Genomic DNA, 23,021 nt, shown 5'->3' with positions numbered 1-23,021 from the left:
CTGCGCAGAAGGACGAGAAGGTGCGCACGCCACCTCCACGCGCCTAGGCGCACGCGTCCTGCTCCCTGCGGCAACATAAAAAAAGCTGCCGCAATTCCCCCGATTGGCCACGTAAGGACACCAGAGAGCGTGGAAACAGCTTCGTCGCTGTTCCTCCAAGTGACCACGAGGGGGCACCACAGACCGCGGAAATAATTTGGACGTAGTTCTGCCGATTGGCCACGCGGTGGCATCGGAGACCGTGAAAATCATTTCACCTGTAGGACTGATGGGCATCTGCAGCACGGCACCCAGCAACCCTTTCTCTTTTAATGGCAGTGGAAAAACACAGGAGAGAAAGGGGGGGAAGAAGAGACGACACAGAAAATGAAGGACATCTTCGACAAACCCACTGAACCTGCGCTACGTGCTTACAAATATCTGCCAATAAATAAATAACCAGCACATTGATGTTGTCATGCTTTTTATTATTTGGCTTTTTTCCAGACAGAGCCTGAGGCAATAAAAAAAAAAAAAATGGTATCAATCGGACAGATGTGTGCAGCCAAGCCCAGGATGGCTTGGAACAATTAACCAAACCTGATTTTTGTTACACGTTTGTGAGAAACACTGCAAGTCAAAAATTTCAGGTTAGACAAGGATCTTACTGATAGCAACAAGGTTCATTTATTATTGCAGTAACGGGCGCACACCCCCGTTAGCAAGGGAGTAATTGCACACCAGTCTTCAAAATTCATTCTGTTCTATACACTTGAACCCGACGCAGGCAATGCTCTCCTGGCGCTCGCATCTCAGGTTCACAAGCTCTCCAACGCTGCTGCTGTGACTCATTTCCACATAAGGTCCATTACCAACCTGTTGTTTCTTGGGTATGTTTTGTACTCTTCCATGGAGGGCAACAATTCCAAGAATGAGCACGTTTGTTCTGTCCTGCTCTCTCCACCCTGCGTATTTGCCTTATTTTGTGCCTGGCTCAGTTCTACCCCCATCAGAATGCCCCAGATCTTAACTTTTTACTCTGTTTAGCAACTTACTTAGCGGAAGGAAAACTGCTATTTCACAAAAGGGTTGTAAGTTCAGCATAGACCTATACTACATACAGAAAATACTGGAAGCTTCTACTACAAAACCACAATCTACCTCTCATAAGAGCAATGCAAAAGAGCTGAGCAACACTTAGAAGAAACACTGTAGTAGCAGCTTCCAGACCTGGCCTCACCACTCTGAGATCCTGTCTGGATCCCCCAAGGCTTGTAAATATCCACCAGATCGGTCGTGATATCAAGCAATTTGTCATCAATTCTTTCATTCACAAGTGGTGCCAGGAGCTGCCACAGGGCATTCTGACCACAGGAACCACAGCCAAACTATTTTAATAACAGTGAGACAGTTACTCAGTTTTATTTCAGCCTCCTTTCAAGGATTTGGTCTGCTTTTGACCCAAAGGAAGAATTAATACAAAACGTGAGGTATGCATGAGACGTGTTTCTCAGCATCACCTTTGGGAAACAGATAATGGAGTTGTCATAAAAGTCTCGGTACAGCAGTAACATGCAATGCTGTTTAAGAAAAATACAAGAACACTTTGCGAGAAGGCAAGGAGCTCGATGACCTCCCTCTGGGAAATGCAGCACCGTTTGTCCGCAGACTCCTCTTTGGCAACTGTTCTAGATCCAGCTGTACATTCTGTTCCAGAGCACAGCTCAGATCTAGGAAGGAAACAAAGGGAGTCTTACATAAGCAGAAGAAAAAGAATGGTATACTTCCTTCAGCATTTAAAATAAGAAAGTAAGCAATCAACAGTAGAAACCATCCCTACAATACCACTATAGGAAACATAGCAGCAGGGAAGAAAGCATCCACATTTCTCTGAACCACTGCTCAAGAAAAGAAAAAAAGAACAAAAAAATACATTTCTTTTAGACACTACTTGTTTGAAGGCATATACCACCCTCACACTTTAAAAGCATTAAAAATATACATATATAATGCATAGAGTAATCTCCTCCAACAATATCTGTATTTGGTCTAGGCAGCAAGAGGTGCAGCTCTGTATCATAAGAACTGAAGTCATAAGCACCAAGCCGACGTGCCTATGGACCAACAGAATCTTGAAGTAGGACAGCCAGTGAAAACATCAAACAAAGCACCTGATTCTCAGCCTTCTGATTCCTTTTTTAAAACCCAGACGCCTCCTTGTTAGCTTCATCACTGGCCTGTAACGCCCCAGCCTGCAATCTGTGGGCAGTCCTTCTTACTAGACAGCAGAGAATTTAGATTGAACTGAATTTCAGAAAGGCATTAAGTTAGATCAAAAATAGTGCCTTCCTGAGCAACAAAGTAGGGGCTAAAGACAAACAGATTAATTCCTAAAGAACAAAGTTAATTTCTCCTTTCCAGATTACAGAAAGGACTAATGTGAAACGGGATAAGCAGAATGCAGGAAATTATCTGCAAATTAGCACAGGACGTCACACAAGAATGGTTTCCATTCTAGAAACTGTCCAAACTGAGGCAACACAGCAAGGCTGTGTCCTATGCTACAACATACCTGATCTCCTCCAGAAGCGCTGTTTGGGAAAGCTGACACAGCAGATATTCCTCTCTTCGTCTGGACACACAGTTACACAGCGTGAAGATGACCAAATCCATGAGCTCTGCATTTGCTTTTAGGCATCTGAAAAAGTCAGCTTGCCAACTACCCTGGGCTAGTCTACAACAAGAAGAAAAATGCTTCATGCATGCATCCACAAAGGCCAGCGCCACAAAGAATTACGATGCTGCAACGCTGCAGCGCACTGCCAAGACTGCACCGGCACAGGGAAGCCTCTATGACAGGAGGTGTGCTCTAGGAGCAGCACGAGAAGCTGCGTACCTACTAAGGAAGTAGAAAAGATGTTGACAGGCTTCCAGCTTTCTTCCCCCCCCTTCTCTTTGCTCAAAGCTTTCAAGTCTCCCTTTTGCTTGTTCAGCGTCATCATGTCAGAGCTGCTGCTTGTTCTCCTTAGAAAGCTTTTTGCTGTGAGAAATGACATCATGCAAAGGACAGAGAGGGACAGATTCCACACTTACACATTCCAAAGTAAGCAACACTGGAAAAAGTTGCACCAGAGAGGCTGCTTTCTTACATGTAGAAAAGACAGAGGTAAGGTACGTCTGGGCTGATGAAGAGGAATGTCATTCGTTGGAGTAGGGAGTTCTCCATGCTGTCCCCAAATTCCTGAGTTTGTTGAGAACCCTAGGAGGACTGACCACTCTGAGCAGTGATTACTATCAGAGCTGGTAGCGTCCTGACGATGCTTGAAAACCCCTTTCTTTCTGAACTGAGCTTCAAGCCCCAACACCTGTTTTCTATTTTGCTGCCTCACTGCCTCTACATACTCAGAACGATGGCACTTGTTGCTGCCAGCACCAGCCTGAGAGTTGGAGCCTCCTTCAGAACTGAACTTCACTGCCACAGCTCAGAATGCCACTCCAGGTTAAGCCTAGCGCCGTGCTATTCAGAGCAAAGGAAAAGGAGACCGGATCTCCAGCCTGAATGAAAAAAGGAACCGCTGCATCAGCGATGCCACTGAGCTTTGGTGAAATTAATCGTCAGCAAAGTGACAGAGGGGGCCTCCATCAGCCAACCAACACCAAGCGGCCAGAGTACTTTTCCTGCTCTGAAATCTCCCCTCCACCCTCTGCTACAGCATCCAAAGTGTGAGAAATTAAGGTGTGCAAGTTCATGACCAATGTAACCACAAGTGAACAACAAAACAATTCTCAAGGCCTTCCACCATTCAGTCTGCTGCCTTCATTGGGTCAGCGCAGTTTGGTGTGAGTTTTCCTTTATGCTCCTTTGTTTGCTTTTAAAATGCTTCAGATCTTGTTCCTTTTCCTTCTACAACCATCTCCTAGGGATACATGCTAAGTAAGTGTAACAGAGTATGAATTCAGTGGGAGGAAAACCACCAAGTCTGGAGGAACATTCTCCAGCAAGTCTGAGCAGGTGAGATCCGAGGCCAGGAACTCTGCACTGACTAACTGCCACTGGCCTCAATTCATTCTGCTCATCTCCTAATAGTACACTTTGATCCTGCAGCATTATTTTGTTCTTCCACTAGCAGCCATTTTGCTGTCCATTAAACTGAAATCATTTTCAAGTTGCTGATTGTACAGTGCAGCTTACAACTTCCTCGCAGAGTTACATCAGCTCAAGGTCCTCCTGAAGATGTTGGTCAGTGATTTCAGCAAGTGGACAGATTTCCGAACCATACCCATTGGTGGGTTTTCAGCATTAAGTAAAAATAAGTGACCAAACTTCAGAAAATAGATTATTACCTTGAGAATCATAGAACTGCTCATGTTGGAAAAGGCCTTAAAGATCAAGTCCTAACACAACCTAACCATACTACCCTACCTCTAACAACCCTCTGCTAAATCACGTCCCTTAGCACCGCATCCAGATGGTTTTTAAACACATTCAGGGATGGTGACCCAACCACCTCCCCGGGGACCCCATTCCAGTGCTTAACAGCCCTTTCTGTATAGAAGTTTCTTCCCGATATCAAACCTAAACTTACCCTGGCACAACTTGAGGCCATTTCCCCTCATCCTGTCACCACTGAGAAGAGACCAGCCCCACTCTCACTGTAAGCACCTTACAGGTATTGGAAGAGCAATCAGGTCTCCCCTCAGCCTCCTCTTCCCCAGACTGAACAGCCCCAGTTCCTTCAGTCTCTCCTCGTAGGCCATATTCTCCAAGCCCTTCACAGCCTTGTTGCCCTTCTTTGGACCTGCTGCAGCACCTGCATGTCCTTTCCAAACTGAAGTGCACAACACTGAACACAGTACTCGAGGTGAGACCTCACCAGTGCTGAGCACAGGAGCAGGATGACTTCCCCAGTCCTGCTCACCACACCATTCCTGATAAAAGCCAGAAGCCATTGGCCTTCTTGGCCACATGGACACACTGCTGGCTCACACTCAGCCAGCTGTCCATCAGCACACCAACGTCCCTTTCCATCAGGCAGCTTTTCAGCCACTCCTCCCCAAGCCTGTAGGGTTGCCTGGAGTTGTTGTGACCAAAATGCAGGACCCAACACCTGGCCCTCTTGAAACTCATACAGTTTACCTTGGCCCATTGATCCATTCCATCCAGGTCCCTCTGTTGAGCTTTTCTCCCCTCTGGCAGATCAACACTCCCTCCCAACCGGGTGCCATATGTAAACTTACTGAGAGTGAACTCAACCCCCTCATCAAGATCATTAATAACGATACTAAACAGAAGCGGCCTCAGGTAGGCAGAGACCTCCAGCAAGAGAAGCCCTCACCTCCACTGCCAACCCTTAAACGAGGTCTGGGAAGAGGTGGATCCTGGCTCCGCTCCTTCCAGTCACTCAGATACACTGCTTGCACCTGAGCTCTCCTGTTAGCCTTGCCTTCCCACCAGGTGCTCAAATCACTGTTTCAGGCCATAACTTAGCATTTCCACTACATAAACTTCATATTGTCCTAGTTCCAAAACACCAAATGAGATAGTGAAATGACAGGTGAACATTTCTCAGATGTGCTTTCTCTCTCTCTCTCTGTTCTGCTTGAGAAGAAATTATGGCTCATATATCATTAAGAGAAGTAACTTACACAAAGATTTTTTGGGAGAAGGAAATGCCTTTCAGTAATCCACAAAATGAGAAGATATCTAATTGTGTGGCAACTCTTTGTGTTGAACAAAACTAGTCAATAAGTGTGCATATAGAGAGCAACTAACAATTTTCTAACCAAATTAAAGGATTTCATACCTGGATGTGACTGATTGCTGGAACTTCCTTCTTCAAAAAACTCACTCTGGAGACAAATTCCTGACAAACAAGACAGCCTCAACAGCAAGCCTAAAGCTTCACAATCAGGTTATCATTGGACAGCCACAAATGCTCTTGGTTGCATGCCATAGTGACTCCAAACACTGTGCTCTGGATTAGCACTATGGTACGAAAAAGACAGGAAGAGAGAACAGAGATGCAAGAAATGGGATGTTATACAGTGGTTTCTGTATGGTGCTCAAGAGGAACTTACAACATGTCTTCTAATAGACAGCAACACCACAGTCCTTTATCCAATAGAATAAATTTTGTGAAATAAGACAGAGGTTTGACATGCAAAGGTAGGTGACACACAGCAAAATAACTTTAAAAGCTTGTTTAACAGTACTATTGTGGTGAAACACTATCTCTTAAAGTTGTGATAAGAACTGAAACGGTGGCAACTTCATCTTTAGAGAAAAAGAGCATGTACTCTGTCTGTATCTCCTGCCATGACAACTCTGTCACTGTGCACAAATTCAGACAGAGCATTCCATCCTCCCTCTTTGGTCTCCTGGTTATGATAACCATGACAGTCTCCTCTCACCCAGTGTTTCACCTATTCACTGCCATTGCTTTTCAAAAACAGAAACTGCAGCATGTTGAAAAAAAGACAGATGTCTGTCCTTCCCATATAAAAATGCTGCAATAAGGAAATACATTCACAGAGGTGCCTTCCTCCAAGCAAGAAAAGGAACACGTGAGACCCAGTGAACTACTACAAGAACTACCTAAACACAACACATTCTACAAGTGGGGAATGTTTTACTGTTAACTTTTTTTTTTTTTTTTTTTTTAACATAAAGACTTTAGTTTACAAGGCAGCCTCAATTTCCTGTAACACAAGATTCCAACAAGACACCCCATAATGCACAAGACTTCTCCCCAGAGGCTTTTTTTCCTCTCTGGTTTCCATTATACGTGCAACAATCTTGAATTTACTGCACTAATATTTAGTTATTTGAGGTTCACCTGTTGCCATATTTCCTCTCTTCTGCCGACTCTTGCTGCTTTGTCTCCACATTCTGGAGTGACTGGAGCGATCAGATCACTGCTCAAAAGCCAGATGGAATGTTTGGAAATATCTGACAAGTAATAAAGAACATAGGAGGCAAAAATATATACTTCAATTAATCTATATTCATCCTACATCAGAGAATCACAAAACGGTTTAGGTTAGAAGGAACCTCTGGGGGTCATCTGGCCAAACCTGCTCAAGCAGGGACATGCTGAATACTGCAGATAGTGCAGGCCTCTACTTATCAGAAACAACAAAGGAGAATGACACGAGGTACAGGAAAGGATGACAGGAGGTACAAACCACTCACTTTACAAAACAGACACAGAAGCTACAAAACTTGGTTTCCCCTATCACAGAAACTTTATTATCTTCACATTCTGCAGTAAGTCTTAATAGCAATCAAACTAAATTATGAAGTAGAGAGTTTAAGCACACAGAAGTTTCTACTTCTGACAGCACCTGGATACACTAATACTCACCCTTCAGTCAAATACCATGAATACTGTGACCTTGCCCAACTCCATAAATCATCTGGATAGAGTCACACAAAAAAAAACCACCAAGAGAGGCTCCAGCTCATGAAATTTATTAGCCACAGGTCACAACTGCTAGAAGAATATTCCAGGACTACCTCTGACAACAGACCAGAAACTGAATTTCTTTTGATCAATTACAACAGTTTTCTTAGCAAGTTTTTATCAACATTTGCTTACTTATTAGCTATTCCATTTTCATGCTGACACATTTTAAAAAATAAAGATCTTTGTGTGTTCATTTTATGACACCACAGGCCTCTGGCATGTTACAGCCACAGCTGCAACTCCTGGGACCTGGTTTTGTTCACAAAACGTCCTCATCCTTGAGAAGAATGTCAGAATTACAGAAAGCTTCTGCCACTAAATTCATGACTCAGAGCTGCTTTCCAGTTCACCTGAGTACACCTGGAGTTTCTCACCACCTCAAGCTTATTTACACAAAAATAAGAATCACAGCTGAAACCTTTAACCAATAGAATCAACCAAAATGCTGCTGTGCTTTCCTGAACTTTATGTCAGATTTCTGACTACATATGAGCCGCCATCAGAAGTGCTAGAACTAAACTCATTCTCTACAGAGTGTTTGTCTTTCAATCCACAGCTGCAACTAAAATTGCTTTACAGTTGTATTTCACAACTGTTATCTCTAGTAGCATTTCCAGAACAAAACAAGGCACAAAGCAACAAGGCCACATAGCACACAAGGGGAAGGTGGGTTCTTCAGAATCACCAGAGCCGGCCTACAGCCCAGAAACACATTTCTGAAGGAAAAGCGACTGAAGAATCTATTCATCTAGAAAGATTCTGAGGCCACACAGCGCAATTAAAGAGCAAAACAGCCTCCTAGGCAAGGACCGCCCCCACTTCCCCAGGTGAACAGCAGCTTATGAAAAGGCTCTACAGAAGAAAAGCCTGTCTGAACGCGGGCAACGGCCTTTTCAGCACTCCTCGGGTTAAACTGCACCGAACCTATTTCTGACGGACGTACACAAAGCGACAAAGCTTCTACGAAAGAAACCGCACCGGAACGCGGAGCGAGGAACGGCCCGGGGCCCTCAGCCGCAGATCCCCCGGGTTGGGCGTCCGAAAGGCTCCGGGCCTACTGGTGGGCCCTGGGCGAAGCAGACGCTGCCCAAACCCAGAGCCGCCCGCAGCCAATTCAGGGCCCGCTGCGTGCAAGGAACCAGCCAGGTCGCCCCCGGGGTGAGGGCGGAACCGCGCCCAGGCAGCGGCGGCTCTCAGGCCAGCGGGCTCCCGGAAAATCTACCGCGCAATCCCGGGAGGGTGGAAGCAGGAAGCGCCTTTTTTGGGCCTCGGAAGTACCATAAAAGGAGAGGTGGAAACGCCAAATATGGTGGTCCTGCTTCCGGCCGCCACTGAAGCGGCGTTTCCGTTCGGCCTTGGCGGCCCCGTGCCTCCGTGACGCGGCTCAGTCCGCCGCTGGCGGCGCGCTCCCAGCAGTGGCGCGGTGTGCCGCTGCCCGGCCCGGCCCCGGCGGCGCGGTGCCGTTCCGCGAGCAGTCGCTGTGGGTTCCCGCGGCGCCCCCAAGACCAGCTGGGCTGCTGCTAGCGGTGACGCACGTTTTGTTTCTCTGTCGCTAATGATCACAGCTGAAGCTAGTCACAGATCACAAACCGCTGAGGTTTAAATCAGCCAAACGAATTTTCTGACAGTGGCCTGTGCTACCCCTAGTGTGCTTCTTGTCCAGCTCCAGCTGGCATTTACTCACAAGGGGTGAAGTTTCCCAGCTCCTGGTAATGCCTGCTGCTTCCCTGGGAACAGCCTCCTTGGGAGAGAATCCTAACTGTGCTGCGGCCTCCTCAAAAGAAAATTCTCACGCTCCCAATAAAACTAGGGAGTAAACTTCATAAGGCTTGTCCTCTTCAGACCAGCGTGAAAAAAGAGAGCTTCACAGAATATGCACAGAAACCCTGAAATATACTTTCCTGTTACTGGACAAAGGCCACAAAAAGACCAGGCACAGAAGGCCATGTGTTTTCTTTCATTCCTGTCATGCATGTGGACAGACAATTCAAAGTAAAAGTTGCCACAGTTGAGACCAAAATCTAAGGACTGCATTCAAGAGGAACTAGCCAGGGAATTCAGCTTGTTGCACTCCTGAGCCTGTGGACTTGACTTTGGCAAGTATTAGTGTGTGCCATCTGCTACAGAAACTGCTTCCTGTTGAACATCATGCCAGATACAGGCATCAACTCCTGTGTTTGCTTCTCAGCTCCTCACAACTCCAGATATCAAGTACTTTGTAAAGAACCTACTTGGAAAGACTGACACTAGACCCCTCCTTTAAATTTGTACTGCTACTTTTCACAGCTGCAAACTCCTCTGAATTCACTCTGTAGAGAGCTTGTGCACTCTGAAATATATTTAAGCCATCAAATAAGGATGCACTTTCCTTCTCCAAACACTAAAACATTTGTACTATAGGCCATCAAGTACATGCACTTCTTATGCCATGCGCTGTGTAACAGAAGCTATGACAATTCTCATCTCCCTGCCTCCCGTCCATCAGCCACGTGTACTGAGCTTATTTTATTTTCAGCTGGAAACTATGCCATTGCCTTAACATACACTTTTTACTACCCAGTAAGGTCTTTGCATATTTGAGATTCTGACTTTTAAGCCTCACCTTCGGCACTGGGAGCATTGTTTTGCTTTCTGGAGAAGCCAGAAAACAGGAATTGTGATTACTTCCAAACAGTAGATGATGCAGCCAATGCAAGGGCATTTGCTGTATCCACACCTTTGACAGCACTCCTGGACACAGTCAGGAGTGACTGATACTCCTTCCTTTCTTCATGCAGATACTTCTCCAGGAAACAAATAGCACCCATTACTTCCTAGCAGTCAGGTTTGCTGCAGCAGTCTTCTTATGTGGCAGCTTAAAGGAAAATGTGAAAACTTACATGATTTGATTTTGCTTTTTTATTACATTTTCTGAAGGGTATTGGTACACCAAATATCCCATTTGCAGGAAAGCGCATTCAATGTATTTAGAAGCCAAACAGTCACTTTCATTTTAACAAACACAATTACAAAGTAAAAATAAATCACAAAATAATGAACTGCATGTTCATAACATACAAAAAAATTGCTGCCTACTCAGTAGGTAACTACAACATTCCAACTCCTGAATATACATACTTATAAATTTACATTTTTGTAACAAAAATAGACTTTGAGAAGTGGGATTTTGTTGTTGTTCTTCTTAATTTGTTTCCTATTTGTTTCTGTGGGGTTTTTTGCTTACATTCTGTCTCCCAGGGCATACCAGTGTTCCCTTCCCCACACATTACCTGCTTTCTCTTACATTCTTTGCATAACATCCCTTTTGCTTTAAGGCAAGATGCAAAGCATCTATTCACACAAATGCATGACATCAGCAAGGCTTCACAAAAAGGCACCAAGACTTGTAACTTTAAAAGCAAAACTTCTGCCACATTTGAGTGTCTTATCAGGTGTTTTTTACATAACATCACTCTTACATGCTCAAATACAGTAAGTGCTGTACCCAAAGAAGTTTTAAACTCATTACAGCATTGCCACTAAAATAGAATTAACATTTACAAAATATGGCCCTGCAAACTCCAAATAATACAACGTGGATATGCAAAACTTTTTCAACATCAACAGTACCTAAAGGAAAGCAAAACCATGGCACACATACAATTTACATCAGCTATGTGCTTAATTAAAGGTCCTTTCCTCTTAATAAAATACTATCGTTTGTTTATGGGGAAAATTATACTGAACTTATATCCACAGTCCATGCAAATTAAGTTAATCAACAGTGGTGGAAAACTTAAACAGCAGTTTTTTCAGGCAGCTGAATTTTAAAGAAATATTAGATAGCCTTGCAACATACAGTGTTGGGGGAGTAACTGAAGACTCCATGTCTCATAGTGCCAGTGGAAGAGGTGAACGCTCCTGTTCCAGAAGGTGATCTTAGCAAATCTCAATTGTCCTTGGAGAAAAGGTTGTTGTCATGTCTGAAAGTGCTGAAGTTACCTGTGAGCTGAAACTATTGGTAACCCCAGGAGATGGGAAGGAAGTGGCCACTTGGGTCTGAAACGTGGCAGTGACAGAGGGGTAAGTGGTTGCTATCGATGGGGATGGGAATGCTGTGTGTGCAGGGGAGGGATAGGAAGAGGAAGCAGGGGAGGAATACACTGTGCGCACTGGTGAGGGGTAAGTGGTGGCTACGGAGGAAGAGTAGGACGTAGCCACAGAGGATGAGTAGGCAGCAACAGGGGAAGAAGTAGTTGAGGCTGAAGCTGCCTTTTCCACTTTCTTGTCCTTCTGCCTAAGATGGATTTTAGTGTGTCTCTTCCTCTCGTCACTTCTGGCAAACTTTCTGCCACAAATGTCACAAGCAAATGGCTTCTCTCCTGTATGTGTGCGGATGTGTGTGGTCAAGTGGTCACTCCTGCTGAAGTTCCGCATGCAAATGCGGCATTGGAAAGGTTTCTGTCCAGTGTGGATGCGAATGTGACGAGTTAGTTCATCAGACCGTGAAAATCGCCGGTCACAGGACTCCACTGGGCAAGCATAGGGCCGTTCATGAGGAGGTGTCTTGCTGGGACGATTAGGGTATTTCCTCATCCTGCTGGGCTTGATCAGCTGGGACTGATAGTTAGTGTTGAGGGTCTTCAACTCCTGAGAGCCAGTCTGTGTGGCAAATGCCTTGATAGTGGACAGCGGTGTGAGGGAAGGCTGCTGTGCTCTGGTCTCAAGGGCTGAGAAGGGCTTCTGATCAGCTGAGATAAGGTTGAGCTCACTCTGTTGCTGAGAGAACAGGTAATCCGGGATCATTGGTACCTGGAAGTTGGTTTTAGCAGTCGGATAAGCTGGAGGTGGATATTGGATGGGAACTCCAGACGGGCTGGGAAAGGACTGGGTCTGCGGTTCGGGGAAAATATCAGAGGTGGAAGTGGGGAAAGTTGGTGCAGCTGAATAAATCGGACTGTTCTCACTGGCTTGGACAGAACAGCTCAGGGGAGTGCTCTGTGAAGAGGAAGGAGAAGATGAAGAGGATGTAGAGGTGGGAGGTGCATTAGCCATGCTCACCAGCCCACTGACAAGGCTGAAGAGGGGCTCTGGCCATAAAGAGTTGCTACTGTTTGGGGCCGGCTCTAGGGAGAAGCGCCCCGTGTAGGTAATTGGTGGTAGCCGTGTCGTTTGGTTGGAATAGCTGGTTTCTGGCATGGCTTTCTCGTTGTTCAGGGAGATCTCAGGAAAAGTGTCTGAAAATAGAAGAGAAGTGATTACTTCTAGCAGCCACTGCAGCTCTGGAGCTGCTGCCAGTGCTTCACGAGCCATCCCCACGCAGTGCAGCCCCAGATCTTTGCTTCTGGTTAATTAATAATTGAGTGCAACATATTGCAGCGCCGCTGGCAGGTCTCCAGCAGCAACGAGCCCAGAGCCGCTGACGCACAGCATAGGAGATACCCCCGCGCAGCCGCCGGGTCAGAGGCATCGCTGCGTCTCGGAGCTCCCGTGGGCGCTGCCGCCTCCGCGGTTGACCAGGACTCCCCTGCCCGCCCGGGCGAGGCCATCACGCTTACCTGCCGCGAGGTGCTCAAAATGTTGCTCGCCGGGCTCCCCGGCCACGCCGAAGCCCGCACTCTCGGGCGCCCCGGAAGGCGCAAGAAACTGTCCCCCGCCACTGAGCAGCATCATCTCCTCCAGTTTGGGATAGTGGCCGTCCATGGCGGGAGGCGAGTGCGGAAAGACGCCGAAGGGGTCGGAGATCTGCAGCGAGGGCAGGAGCTGCATCTCTGCCTTGGCCGCAGCCATGAGGGAGCCGGGTTCGGGCTCTGACGGGTGATGCCGCCGCCGCGGGCCCGATGGATGGGCCGGCTGCGGCGAGGCGGCCGTTGCCTGCTGCCTGCCCTTGCGCCTCGTCCACCCAGCGCTGCCCGCTGGAAGCGATCACCTTCCGCCCACCGGACGGCCCGGGGCTTCCCCCCGCTGCCCGCTGGAAGCGCTCGGCTCCTCGCCCACTCCGGAGCCGCCTCTATATATCGGATCCCACCAGCCGCAGCCCGCCCCGGCCCTGACGTACATGGCCATATATGGGAAGCAGGAAGCCCTTATTTGGAGGCGAGCCGGAGGACCCCGCCTGGCGTCAGCGCCTGGCACCGGGGAAAGCCGGGCTGTGGGGGCCCCACCCGCCCTTGACTGAGAGACCCGCGCCCGCCACGGCCCTCACACCCGCAGCGGCCCGGTGTCCCGCCGCGAGCAGCATCACCTCTGCTATGCCTGCCCTGAGGCCCGCGCCGTCCGGCCCCCGCCTGCCCCGTCCTGCCCGCCGGAAGCCTCGGCCGCCCTTTCCATATAAGGAAGCGGCCATATAAGTCTCGGTTCCGGCGGAGACATCCCTCTCCTTATTTGGCGATTCCGGTCCCGGCGAGGCGGGGTCGGGGAGCCCTGGCGCGGGAGCCGGGTTGCCGCCGGGACGTGCGCGCTCCCGCCCGCCTCCGGGCCGCGAAAGTGCGCGGCTCCGCCGCCGGGAGGACAACGCGGAGGCACCGGGGACCTCCCGGGTTGTCTCAGCCCCGCCGTCGGCAGCAGGCTCCAGGCAGGGCTTTCGCTGCCGCCTCCTTCTCGGCTCGCCCTGCTCGCTTCCCCGGTGCCCGTGGAGGGGCCGCGCGCCGGCAGCCGCGATGCGGCGTTTCCCGGGTGCTGGCCGTTCCCTGAAAAGGGAACCTCCGGCACTTCGTAGCTCTGCCGAGATCGAAGGAGCTCTGTACGCCGCCCCGGGCCAGGACTCTCTGCGTCGCCCTCACGCAACGGAGAGCAGGCACCGCACGGCTGCGGCACCCGCTGTGCTGTGCGTGCTGTGAAGCGACACCGCTCGGGACTCCGCTCACATTCCCCCAGGGTATAAACCGTGAGGACGCGCCTTATTACGGCCGCGGCTGCTTGCCGCCCCGCAGCTGGCTCTCACTCTGGCTCCGCACGGAACCGCGGCTGTTTACCAAGGGGCTGAGAGCTTCAGCTTCCGCCCGAAAAGGCGCACAAGAGAACGCTCCGCGGGCAGCAGGGAGGCTCCCGTGTTATAAATAGGCGGTCGACGCGGCCGCCGCTCCGCCCCGCTGCCGGCGCGGGGCTCCCCTGGCGCCGGGCCAAGCGGCACCGGCGACGCAGTGCGGTCGCAGTACGCATGCGCAGTGTGGCGGAGAGGGTTTCCCCGCATTGCGCGGGGTTTCTGTCGGCCCGCGAGCGGGGGGGGAGATGTTGCCGCGGGCGAGTCACACAGCGCTCCCCGCTGGGGTATCTGTGCCGGCGTGCTGCGGCCGGCCCGATCGGGTTGCGTTGGGCCTGTGACGCTGCGGGAAACCTGGCTGCGCCGGTTCCCTACCGCTCCCGTCTCCGTGCTCTGTTAGATCTCGTTTCGCCGCATAGATGGAGGGGTGCGGAGGGCAGTTCGCAAGCGCTCGCTTTTGGCACGGCCCGCAGCCCGGCCCGCAGCGCTACGCGGCCAGCATCAGAGCTGGTGTTTCCCCGCCGAAATCCTGGCGCCGAGCAGCGCGGATGCTAGGGAGCCCTCCTGCGCCACGGGAAGGCTGTTGGGTAACTCAGCACCAGGCGCTGCTGCCTTTTTGATTTATATTCAAGGTGCGAGCGACAACAAGGCTCAGTCTGCCCACTATTATGGAAGGTTTACACCTCTCTCGTGCACTATTTTATCTGAGTTGCTATTTGTAGAGCCAACTGGTCTGCAAGACTGCATTGCCTCCTCCACTTGTGCGTTCCTACTCCTAAAATCAGCTATGGATTGCAGCCAAGCAGTGCCTCCAGGAAGCGCATGAAAATCTCCCTCTCATCCGCACCCTCTGTCTGAAAGGTAGTTAACATGCATTTGTTCTCTGATATCGACTCTTTAGGGAGATAAATCGCATTGTTTTTCAAATGTCATTTCACCAGTCCAGACCTTTACTTTAAATGTGATTCAGAGATCATCCTTTTCTAACAGATTCAACTTTCTGCTGCAAGACTTTTGAGAAGTCTCATACATGATGATTGCAGCTTGTCTCGGGTTTCCACTAGCACACTGCGGTTTAGAGTCCTGTTAGAAAGGATCATTCTAATGCTATAGGTCTTACGCAGAATCAAGTTTGGAAGTGTCATCTGTAGATCATCTATTCTACTGACCTCCTCAAAACAGGACCAACTACAGCAAGCTGAACAGGGCCTTGTCCGATTGAATTTTAAATAACTCCAAGGATGAGGCCTTCACAACTTCTCTGGGCAACCTGTCAAGCATTCAGTCATCTCCATAGGAAAAGAAAAAATAAAAATAACAAAAATCCACACCTTTTATTTTAAATTGTTTTTTATTATTTTTTTTTTCCAGTTTGTGTGCATTGCTTTTCACTAGACACCGCTGAAAAAAATTTGGCTCTGTCTTTTTTATATCCTCTTGTAGGATATTTGTGTGTGCTGATGTCAGTCTCTTCTGAGCCCTCTCTTGTCCAGACTGAAGAGACTTGTCTCTCAGCCACTCATATAACAGTCTTATAACGTTAAAGACTGGACTACTCAGCAGATAAGGAATTGGTTGGAAGGTCATAGCCAAAGTGATACAGCCAATGGCTCTGTTTCCAGATGGAGACCAGTGATGAGTGGTGTCCCCCAAGGGCTCAGTTTTGGGACCAGTACTGTTTAACATCTTAATCAGTTTTACAGATGATGGGATTGAGTGTACCGTCAGCAAGTTCGCAGATGACACCAAGTGCAGTTGATATGGCAAAAGGAAGGGATGGCATCCAGAGGAACCTTGACAAAATCAAAAGGTGGGCCAAAATAGACCTAATGATGTTCAGTAAAGCCAATTTAAAAAGTGCTGCTCTTGGGTCACGGCAATCCCGGATACACATAATGACTGGGAGCAGCCCTGCCAAGAAGGACTTCGGTGCTTGCGGCCCAGAAGGCTAACAGTATCCTGGGCTGCACCATAAGAGGGGTGGCAGCAGAGCGATGGAGGGGATTGTCCCTGTCTTTGCCCTTATGAGGCCCCACGCAGAGCATTGCATCCAGGTCAGCGGCCCCCAGCACAAGAAAGATGTGGAGCTGTTGGACAGAGTCCAAGAGGAAGGGCACAAAGATGATCTGAGGGCTGGAGCACCTCTCCTGCATTGACCAGACTGAAGGAGCTCGGCTTGTTCAGTCTGGAGAGGAGAGGGCTCCAGGGACACCTCATTACAGCCTTCAAATATATGGGGAGATTATAAATAGGAAGGAAATAAACATTTCACACAGGTAGATAGTGATAGAACAAAGAGGAATGGTTTTAAACTAAAAGAGGGGAGACTTAGATTAGATATTGGGGAAGTTTTTAGCTGAGAGGGCGGTGAGGTGCTGGAACAGGCTGCCATGCTGATGCTCCATCCCTGGACATGTTCAAGGCCAGTACCTAATCTAGTGCTTGATCTAGAGATTGGCAACCCTGGCCATGGCAGGGTGTTTGGAACTAGATGATCTTTGAGTTCCCTTCCAATGCAAACTGTTCTAGAATATGCTCCTGTCATATAATTGTGCTAGCAGCCCTTTGCTGGAGTTGCTCCAATATGCCCACGTGCCGTGTTCTGGGGAAGAGAACTTCAGAACTGCAGACAGAGTTGTATGAACAGCTTGAGCTACACGTAAACTATTGTTTAAAAAAAACAAAACAAAACTACTTTGCTATGTGACCCCTACCATTCTGGTGAGGCTTTCTGGGTTCACTGAAGCACTGAAGAGACAGCTACATTTGGTCAGTTGTTGTTCTCAGAAGTCCTATATGGGGGAAAAAAGGGTTTTGATTGGTAAAACTCAAATTTCAACTATATCTTTCTGATCAATAATCATTATGTTCCCATTACCTTTTTTTTTTTTTTTTTTTTACTAAATGAAAGAATCTTTTGCATTGCCTTGTTGAGGTTTTATGATATATCAGCTGAGTCATCTTTTCTTTCAAAGATGTTGTGTTTCTCTAGATATGTAGTAATATAACAGCAGTGTTGATAATTTTGCTGGGTCTCTATCTAGTCATTCAAATTCACACGCCTTTGATTTCCGTTATCCCAAGCCTCTGATGACCTCATTCATTTCTCTGTTTTATTTCTATTCGGTACTGTATTTAATATTCCAAACTGTGCAAGTTTTCATAGGCACCCCCTTAAAAATTTGTATTATTCTCTATCATTGTATATTATATTGTATACCCGAGGAGTTAAAAACAGGAATGAGAATTCCAGCTTTTTAAATGAATACTGTAGAATTGTTTTCACTCCCTTCTACCTCCCGGAAGCAAGCCTTAAAAAGCTGTTACAAAGTTGTGCTGTAACATATTCTATATGTCTATATATAGATAGATATTTTAAATGTATGTGTTGTTTTGTTTTACTTGAAGTTAAAATCATTACAAGAAAAGGCTTTTGGATGGAGGCTCAAAAAGAAGATAATTTAAAATTTAACACTACTTAAATTTAAGTAGTCTTTTCAATACTATGAGAGTGAGAAACAGATTTGATCTTTACTTTTGGATGTATGGCTTTGCTCTGAAATGGAAATCCCCATGTTCGCTGCAAATTCTTACTGCTTTCAGGTGTGTCATTTCCTTCATTGTGTAAGTAGGTCTGAAAAGCACTATGCACCTCCTTTGTAGCGGTGTATCTAACCACAGGAGGGAAGTCTTCCCAGTTACTGTTTCAGGACATGGACCTGGTCTGCGGAGTGAAGTAAAGCACTGCTCACGTGAGAATCGGTTTATGTAGGTATTGGTTTTTTTGTTTATCTGTTCGTTTTTCCTTGCTCCTCAGACGTTATATATGAGCAGAAAGTTGGAATCACAGATTTTCCTTGGAAATCTGGAAAATCTGAAGAGATTTCCCTCAAGTTTTGATGCTTCAATTTAAACAAATCCTTGAAGATCTTTTAGGATGCATGACTCAGTAGACTTCAAAAGCCCATGAAGCTTGTGTCACTGAAAAAAAAAAATTGCTATACAGTACTTGAAGTATTCAAACCTCTGTCCCCCACTGCCTGAGAGGACCTCTGCTCTGCTAAGTTGTGCTCTTCAATTCTGATAGCTTGATCAAGGTTGCTAAGAGACACTGCATACCTTTGTTCACCATTTGCCCTGTGACAAATGGTGTTAGGTCTCCTATGGACATCAGAACAATTATTGTTACCCACACATAAGCCTCTTCTCTTTTGTCCCTGCAGAATTATTATATGAGAAATATTGCTCAAAGTAAAGGTAAGTAGTAAAAGAAAAGCAAAGCAGTCATGAGCACTGTAAGATTCAAAAGCTGCAATCAATAAGCAGAGAAGATAGATGAGTATAGCAGTGCTGGGATCTCACTGTTACTGTGGCACAGTCATTTTCCAGCTGAGTTGTCCTCAAATCAAGAGGTTCTAGTGAAGCACTGTGAATATTAGGTTAAGTAACAGAAAGCATGTGCTAGCAGCATTTAAAAAGCAAGGGCAGTAAGAGTTGTGTGCCTATGCACTACTTCAGGGTTTTTTTCCTAATAATTTTTTTAATTCTGTATTTTATGCATCTTTACGTCACAGATGTGATTCTGAGGAAGAATCAGAAGCTGAATGGTATGGGATTCTTTTAATTGTTCTGCTTAGCTGAAGAAACACCAAGTTCTCAAAGTCTGTTCTTTGTTCTGCAACTTGTATTCATGGATGAAACTTGCAAAACTGCCCTTGTTGAGTTTCTTTTTAGACTTCTTGTCTGCTACTGTAATCAATTACTATTTTGGTTCCAGGCTTTAGAAGATATTTTCAGTTAATAACTGTCTTAACCATAGCCTATTTTAAGCTCCTGGATGCATTTCCGAACAAGTGAAGTACAGTTTGGGATACAGTAACTTTGAATTCCAACAGCAGCATTTTTCTTTCATGTTTGTTTCCTCCCAAAACAAACATGGTATTATTTTTCTCTGCCTATGAAGCTGAATATATAATATATACCAGAATATATAAATAACAATATAAATAGGTTGGCATGAGAAGCTAATGAAAGTTTTAATAAAGGCTGATAGGAAGAGGTGCTCTGCAGCTTGCAGGAGCAGGAGCAGCAGAGCACAGCTCCAGGTGTTGAAACAGATTCTGCTCAGAAACACTCGCAGTTACACCATTTGTCTTCATAGATATTATTAGAGTTGTTCAGCCTGTAATTGGAGGACTGGTGCATGGACTAAATAAGGTGATGAGTTTTCCCAAATCTCCAGAGTAGAGCAACTAAAAATCCAATGCTAGCTACTGCTTTGAGTCAAATGAATTTAAAACTGCACACAATCACCAAATATTGTTCCTCTTTTTCTATATCCTACGTGTTTTTAAATTAGAGTCCACAGTCATCAGCATGTTTTGCACTTAACTTCTAAGGACTAGAACTAGAATTTGGCTTTTCTGTATTAAATTTTTAACTGACAAACATTTCCACCGCATTTGCTCCGTGTTAGTAAATGCATTGCTACAGTCACCTGGATGAACAGTCGCTACATTTAAACAATGTGAACCCTTGCTGTCATCATAAGAGATTGTCAGAAGCTCTGGTTTCAGCCTCTTCCCAAGTTTCAATCCGGCTTGTTTTACTTATAATCATAGCTTAAATTTGTGCAAGTTTCTTGCACTTCTTGTACACAATTTTTAAAGTAAGAGGATAATACTTTTTCATTCTCTATCCATTCCTCAAATGTTTATTTGCCCCTTTTTCTTTAAAAAGAGAATGAAATGCTGTAAAGACCCTCCCTTCCCAGTAACAATGACAACAAAACAAATCACAGCAGTATCAAAAAAACACCACCACCAAAAAACAGAAACCCCAAACCTCAAGGCGTTAGGAAGCAAGATATAGCAAAACCTAGCTTATGTTTCCTATGAGCGTCAATGCTGCTGCTGGCTCAGTATCCATGGAAACCTGGTCTCCTATCCTGCTGCAGGAATTAACTGAAGAGCGCAGCCACTTATTTGAAGAATCCCTTTGATATCAACTCACATCAAGGTTTCAGGTATCTCAAATATTCTATTAATTACATTATAAACGGGGGGGAAAAAAGGGAGGGGAGGAAGGGGGTTGTATTTGCTTTTACCAACTTAAAGGAAAAGGGCAATCTACCTCTTTAATTCATCAGAACTAGGGCATAATGCATGAATAATATTATATAGTATAATATAATACTAATACTATGAATACCTTTCTCCATCCCTAGTTTATGCTATTGAAATAATGTGAACTATGATAGCATGAGCTAGGATGTCAGTTTGGTGGGAGGAGGATCAGGGAAGCAAAGTCCCTCCTACTGTAAATGAAGATCAGATTCATGGCCACCTGAGGAACCTGAACATCCAGAAGTCTATGTGTCCCAATGAGACGCACAACAGAGTCCAGAGGGAATTAGCTGACGTGGTTGCCTGTCACCGTCAATGATATTTGAAAAGTCGTGGCAATCAGGTGAAGTCCCTAATAGCTGGAAAAAAGGAAACATCACACCCAATTTTTAAAAAGGGTAGAAACAATGACTCCAGGAACCACACACCAGTCAGTCTCATCTCTACGGCATGGAAGATCATGGAACAGATCCTCCTGGAAGTCGTGCTAAGGCACATGGAAGGCAGGGAGGTGATACAGGAGAACCAGCATGATTTCACCAAGGGCAAATTCCTCTTGATGAACCTAGCAGCCTTCTGTGATGGTGTCACTGCATCAACGGGCAAGGGAAGAGCATTGATGTCGTCTTCCTCATCTTCAGTAAGGCAATTTGACATGGTACCTCACAGCATCCTTCTCTCCAAATTGAAAAAAGATGGATTTGATGGGTAGACTCTTTGATGGCTGAAGTACTGGCTGCAGGACCAGGTCCAGAGAGCAGTGGTCAATGGCTCAGTGTCTCAATGGAGATCAGTGACAAGTGGTGTCCCCCAGGGGTACCTGGAACTGGCGCATTAACTCTGTAAGTCCCAGTGCACTACATGGTATTATGATGTGGAATACTGATAACAAAAAGTCGTAGAACCATGACAGCATGCCTCTTAGTTTTTGCTAATCCACAAGATAACGATGCAGAGCATTGTGTAGAGCACAACCGGTACTTCTGTCCAGTTACAAGAACTCTGGCTCAAATAGTTTTCCCACAATTGACATACCACACTCAAACACCCAGAAAATGTTTGCATTCCTACAGGAGAAAAAGGTGCATGGAAGATGACATAGCTTGCATATGCATACCTACCTGTGCAACTGTATTTGTGAGAGACGAACTCCAATTACTGAACATGGACAAGCCCACCGATGGGTGTGAAAATAGACTATTGCAGATATCACTGTTCGGGTAAGAAAGGGGATACATTCCAAGTATTGCAGTTTCTTCCCATTTGTGAAAATGTGAGCAGTACATAACCTGTTCAAGAAAGCTGCATAAGAATTGTCTGTTTGTGATATGGACAGAATGTTTCCAGATACATCAAAGCAGAAGCTGGAATCAATAATACCAACCACACCTTTCACTGAGACTGAAGCTGGCCTTGTTACTATCTATCCGTGTGGAGAGCATACATTCAGAGTATGTTGAAATACATCATGCTCAACTGCATACCCTGTTGGAGCTGAAAACAGTATACATACTTTATACATTGAAAATGAGGGGAATTGTACCATTCTTCATTTCCACACTGAATGACCTTTTTATGGCTGACAGAAATGGTGAACCAAATTCAGCTCACCTTTTCCGCACCACAAATAGAAACTGTGAAGTTCCTGTCTGTCATTCAGAAGAGTATTTTCTAAGACTGAAAGCCCCCTCTTCATGGCTCCTCTCTGCAGAAGTTCTCTTCTTATGATGGCAGAATGTACAGACACCCTTAGAAACTGAAGTACTATAGTCTTGCATCTGTAGTGGTCCTTCCATTGCCAGTTTCGCAGAGGCAGATTGTCATCAACCAGATGGAGGTAGGGTTGATTTCAGGAAAGCCTGAATAGTCAATTATGGAGTTCCAGGAAGACGCAGGGGTCAAGATTCAACGGGATTTTAAAAGTACTTTTTCTCCCTCAAATCCTTTAGATCAAATAAAGTTTGGTAACAAATCTGATGTTTATGTAACTGCCTCTCCAGCAATTTGAGGCAGGCCTCAAGAATTTACATGGTGTGATAGCTGGCTCAGAAAGAGGTGCTAAATAGCTTAAAGTACGCAGATTCTACAGCTAGTTTCCCATTTCTTCTGATTGAACAGGCATTGCCAAACATCACTAAGAGGTGAACACAGACACATGCTGTCTCACTCCAATTTATAGGAGGGAGATGAGGTTCTTTTAATATCTGTATACCCAGCGTGAAGAAACAACAGTTCATATGTTGTTCCATCCAGTTTATTACCAAACCTAATCAGGGAGACAGGGAAGGGAAGGAGGGCGATAGAAAAGATGGAAAAGAAGCAGGAGTTGCGTAAAGCGGGGATAATCACCAGCAGGATCCAGCAGCGTCCCGTTGCACGGCGTTTGAAGGTCCGGGCAGACGCGGCAGGGGGACGGGGAGCAGCAGAGTGGCCGGCCTTGGGCAGCAAGCAGGTAGATGAGGAAGTGGAGGAGCCAATCCTTGAAGCAGT

General features: G+C 46.4%; 1 protein-coding gene and 1 long non-coding RNA gene across 3 annotated transcripts; both read right to left on the bottom strand.

Annotated features, from left to right (window-relative positions):
• Positions 1-446: 446 nt before the first annotated feature.
• On the bottom strand, positions 447-8,754 carry LOC128084057 (uncharacterized). Of its 2 annotated transcripts, none has more exons than XR_008208317.1 (5): positions 8,424-8,754; positions 6,816-6,928; positions 2,862-5,965; positions 2,552-2,698; positions 447-1,709 (listed from the first exon to the last, which is right to left on the bottom strand). It is a non-coding gene; the product is annotated as an uncharacterized LOC128084057 (long non-coding RNA). The 2 variants fall into 2 exon arrangements; XR_008208318.1 differs by having other exon boundaries at positions 2,552-2,713; positions 5,784-5,965; positions 8,424-8,694.
• Positions 8,755-10,325: 1,571 nt separating this feature from the next.
• EGR1 (early growth response 1) lies at positions 10,326-13,342 on the bottom strand. Its single transcript, XM_052689845.1, has 2 exons — positions 12,983-13,342; positions 10,326-12,661 (listed from the first exon to the last, which is right to left on the bottom strand). The coding sequence occupies exons 1-2, from the start codon at positions 13,212-13,214 to the stop codon at positions 11,364-11,366; spliced, it is 1,530 nt and encodes a 509-aa protein (XP_052545805.1). The 5' UTR covers positions 13,215-13,342; the 3' UTR covers positions 10,326-11,363.
• Between the last annotated feature and the right edge of the window lie 9,679 nt (positions 13,343-23,021).

The sequence above is a fragment of the Tympanuchus pallidicinctus genome, unplaced genomic scaffold (genome assembly GCF_026119805.1).
Source record: "Tympanuchus pallidicinctus isolate F22 unplaced genomic scaffold, pur_lepc_1.0 scaffold25, whole genome shotgun sequence".
NCBI lineage: Eukaryota > Metazoa > Chordata > Aves > Galliformes > Phasianidae > Tympanuchus > Tympanuchus pallidicinctus.
Note: the sequence above shows the minus strand (reverse complement) of the source record. Positions and strands in the feature narration are given on the sequence as shown.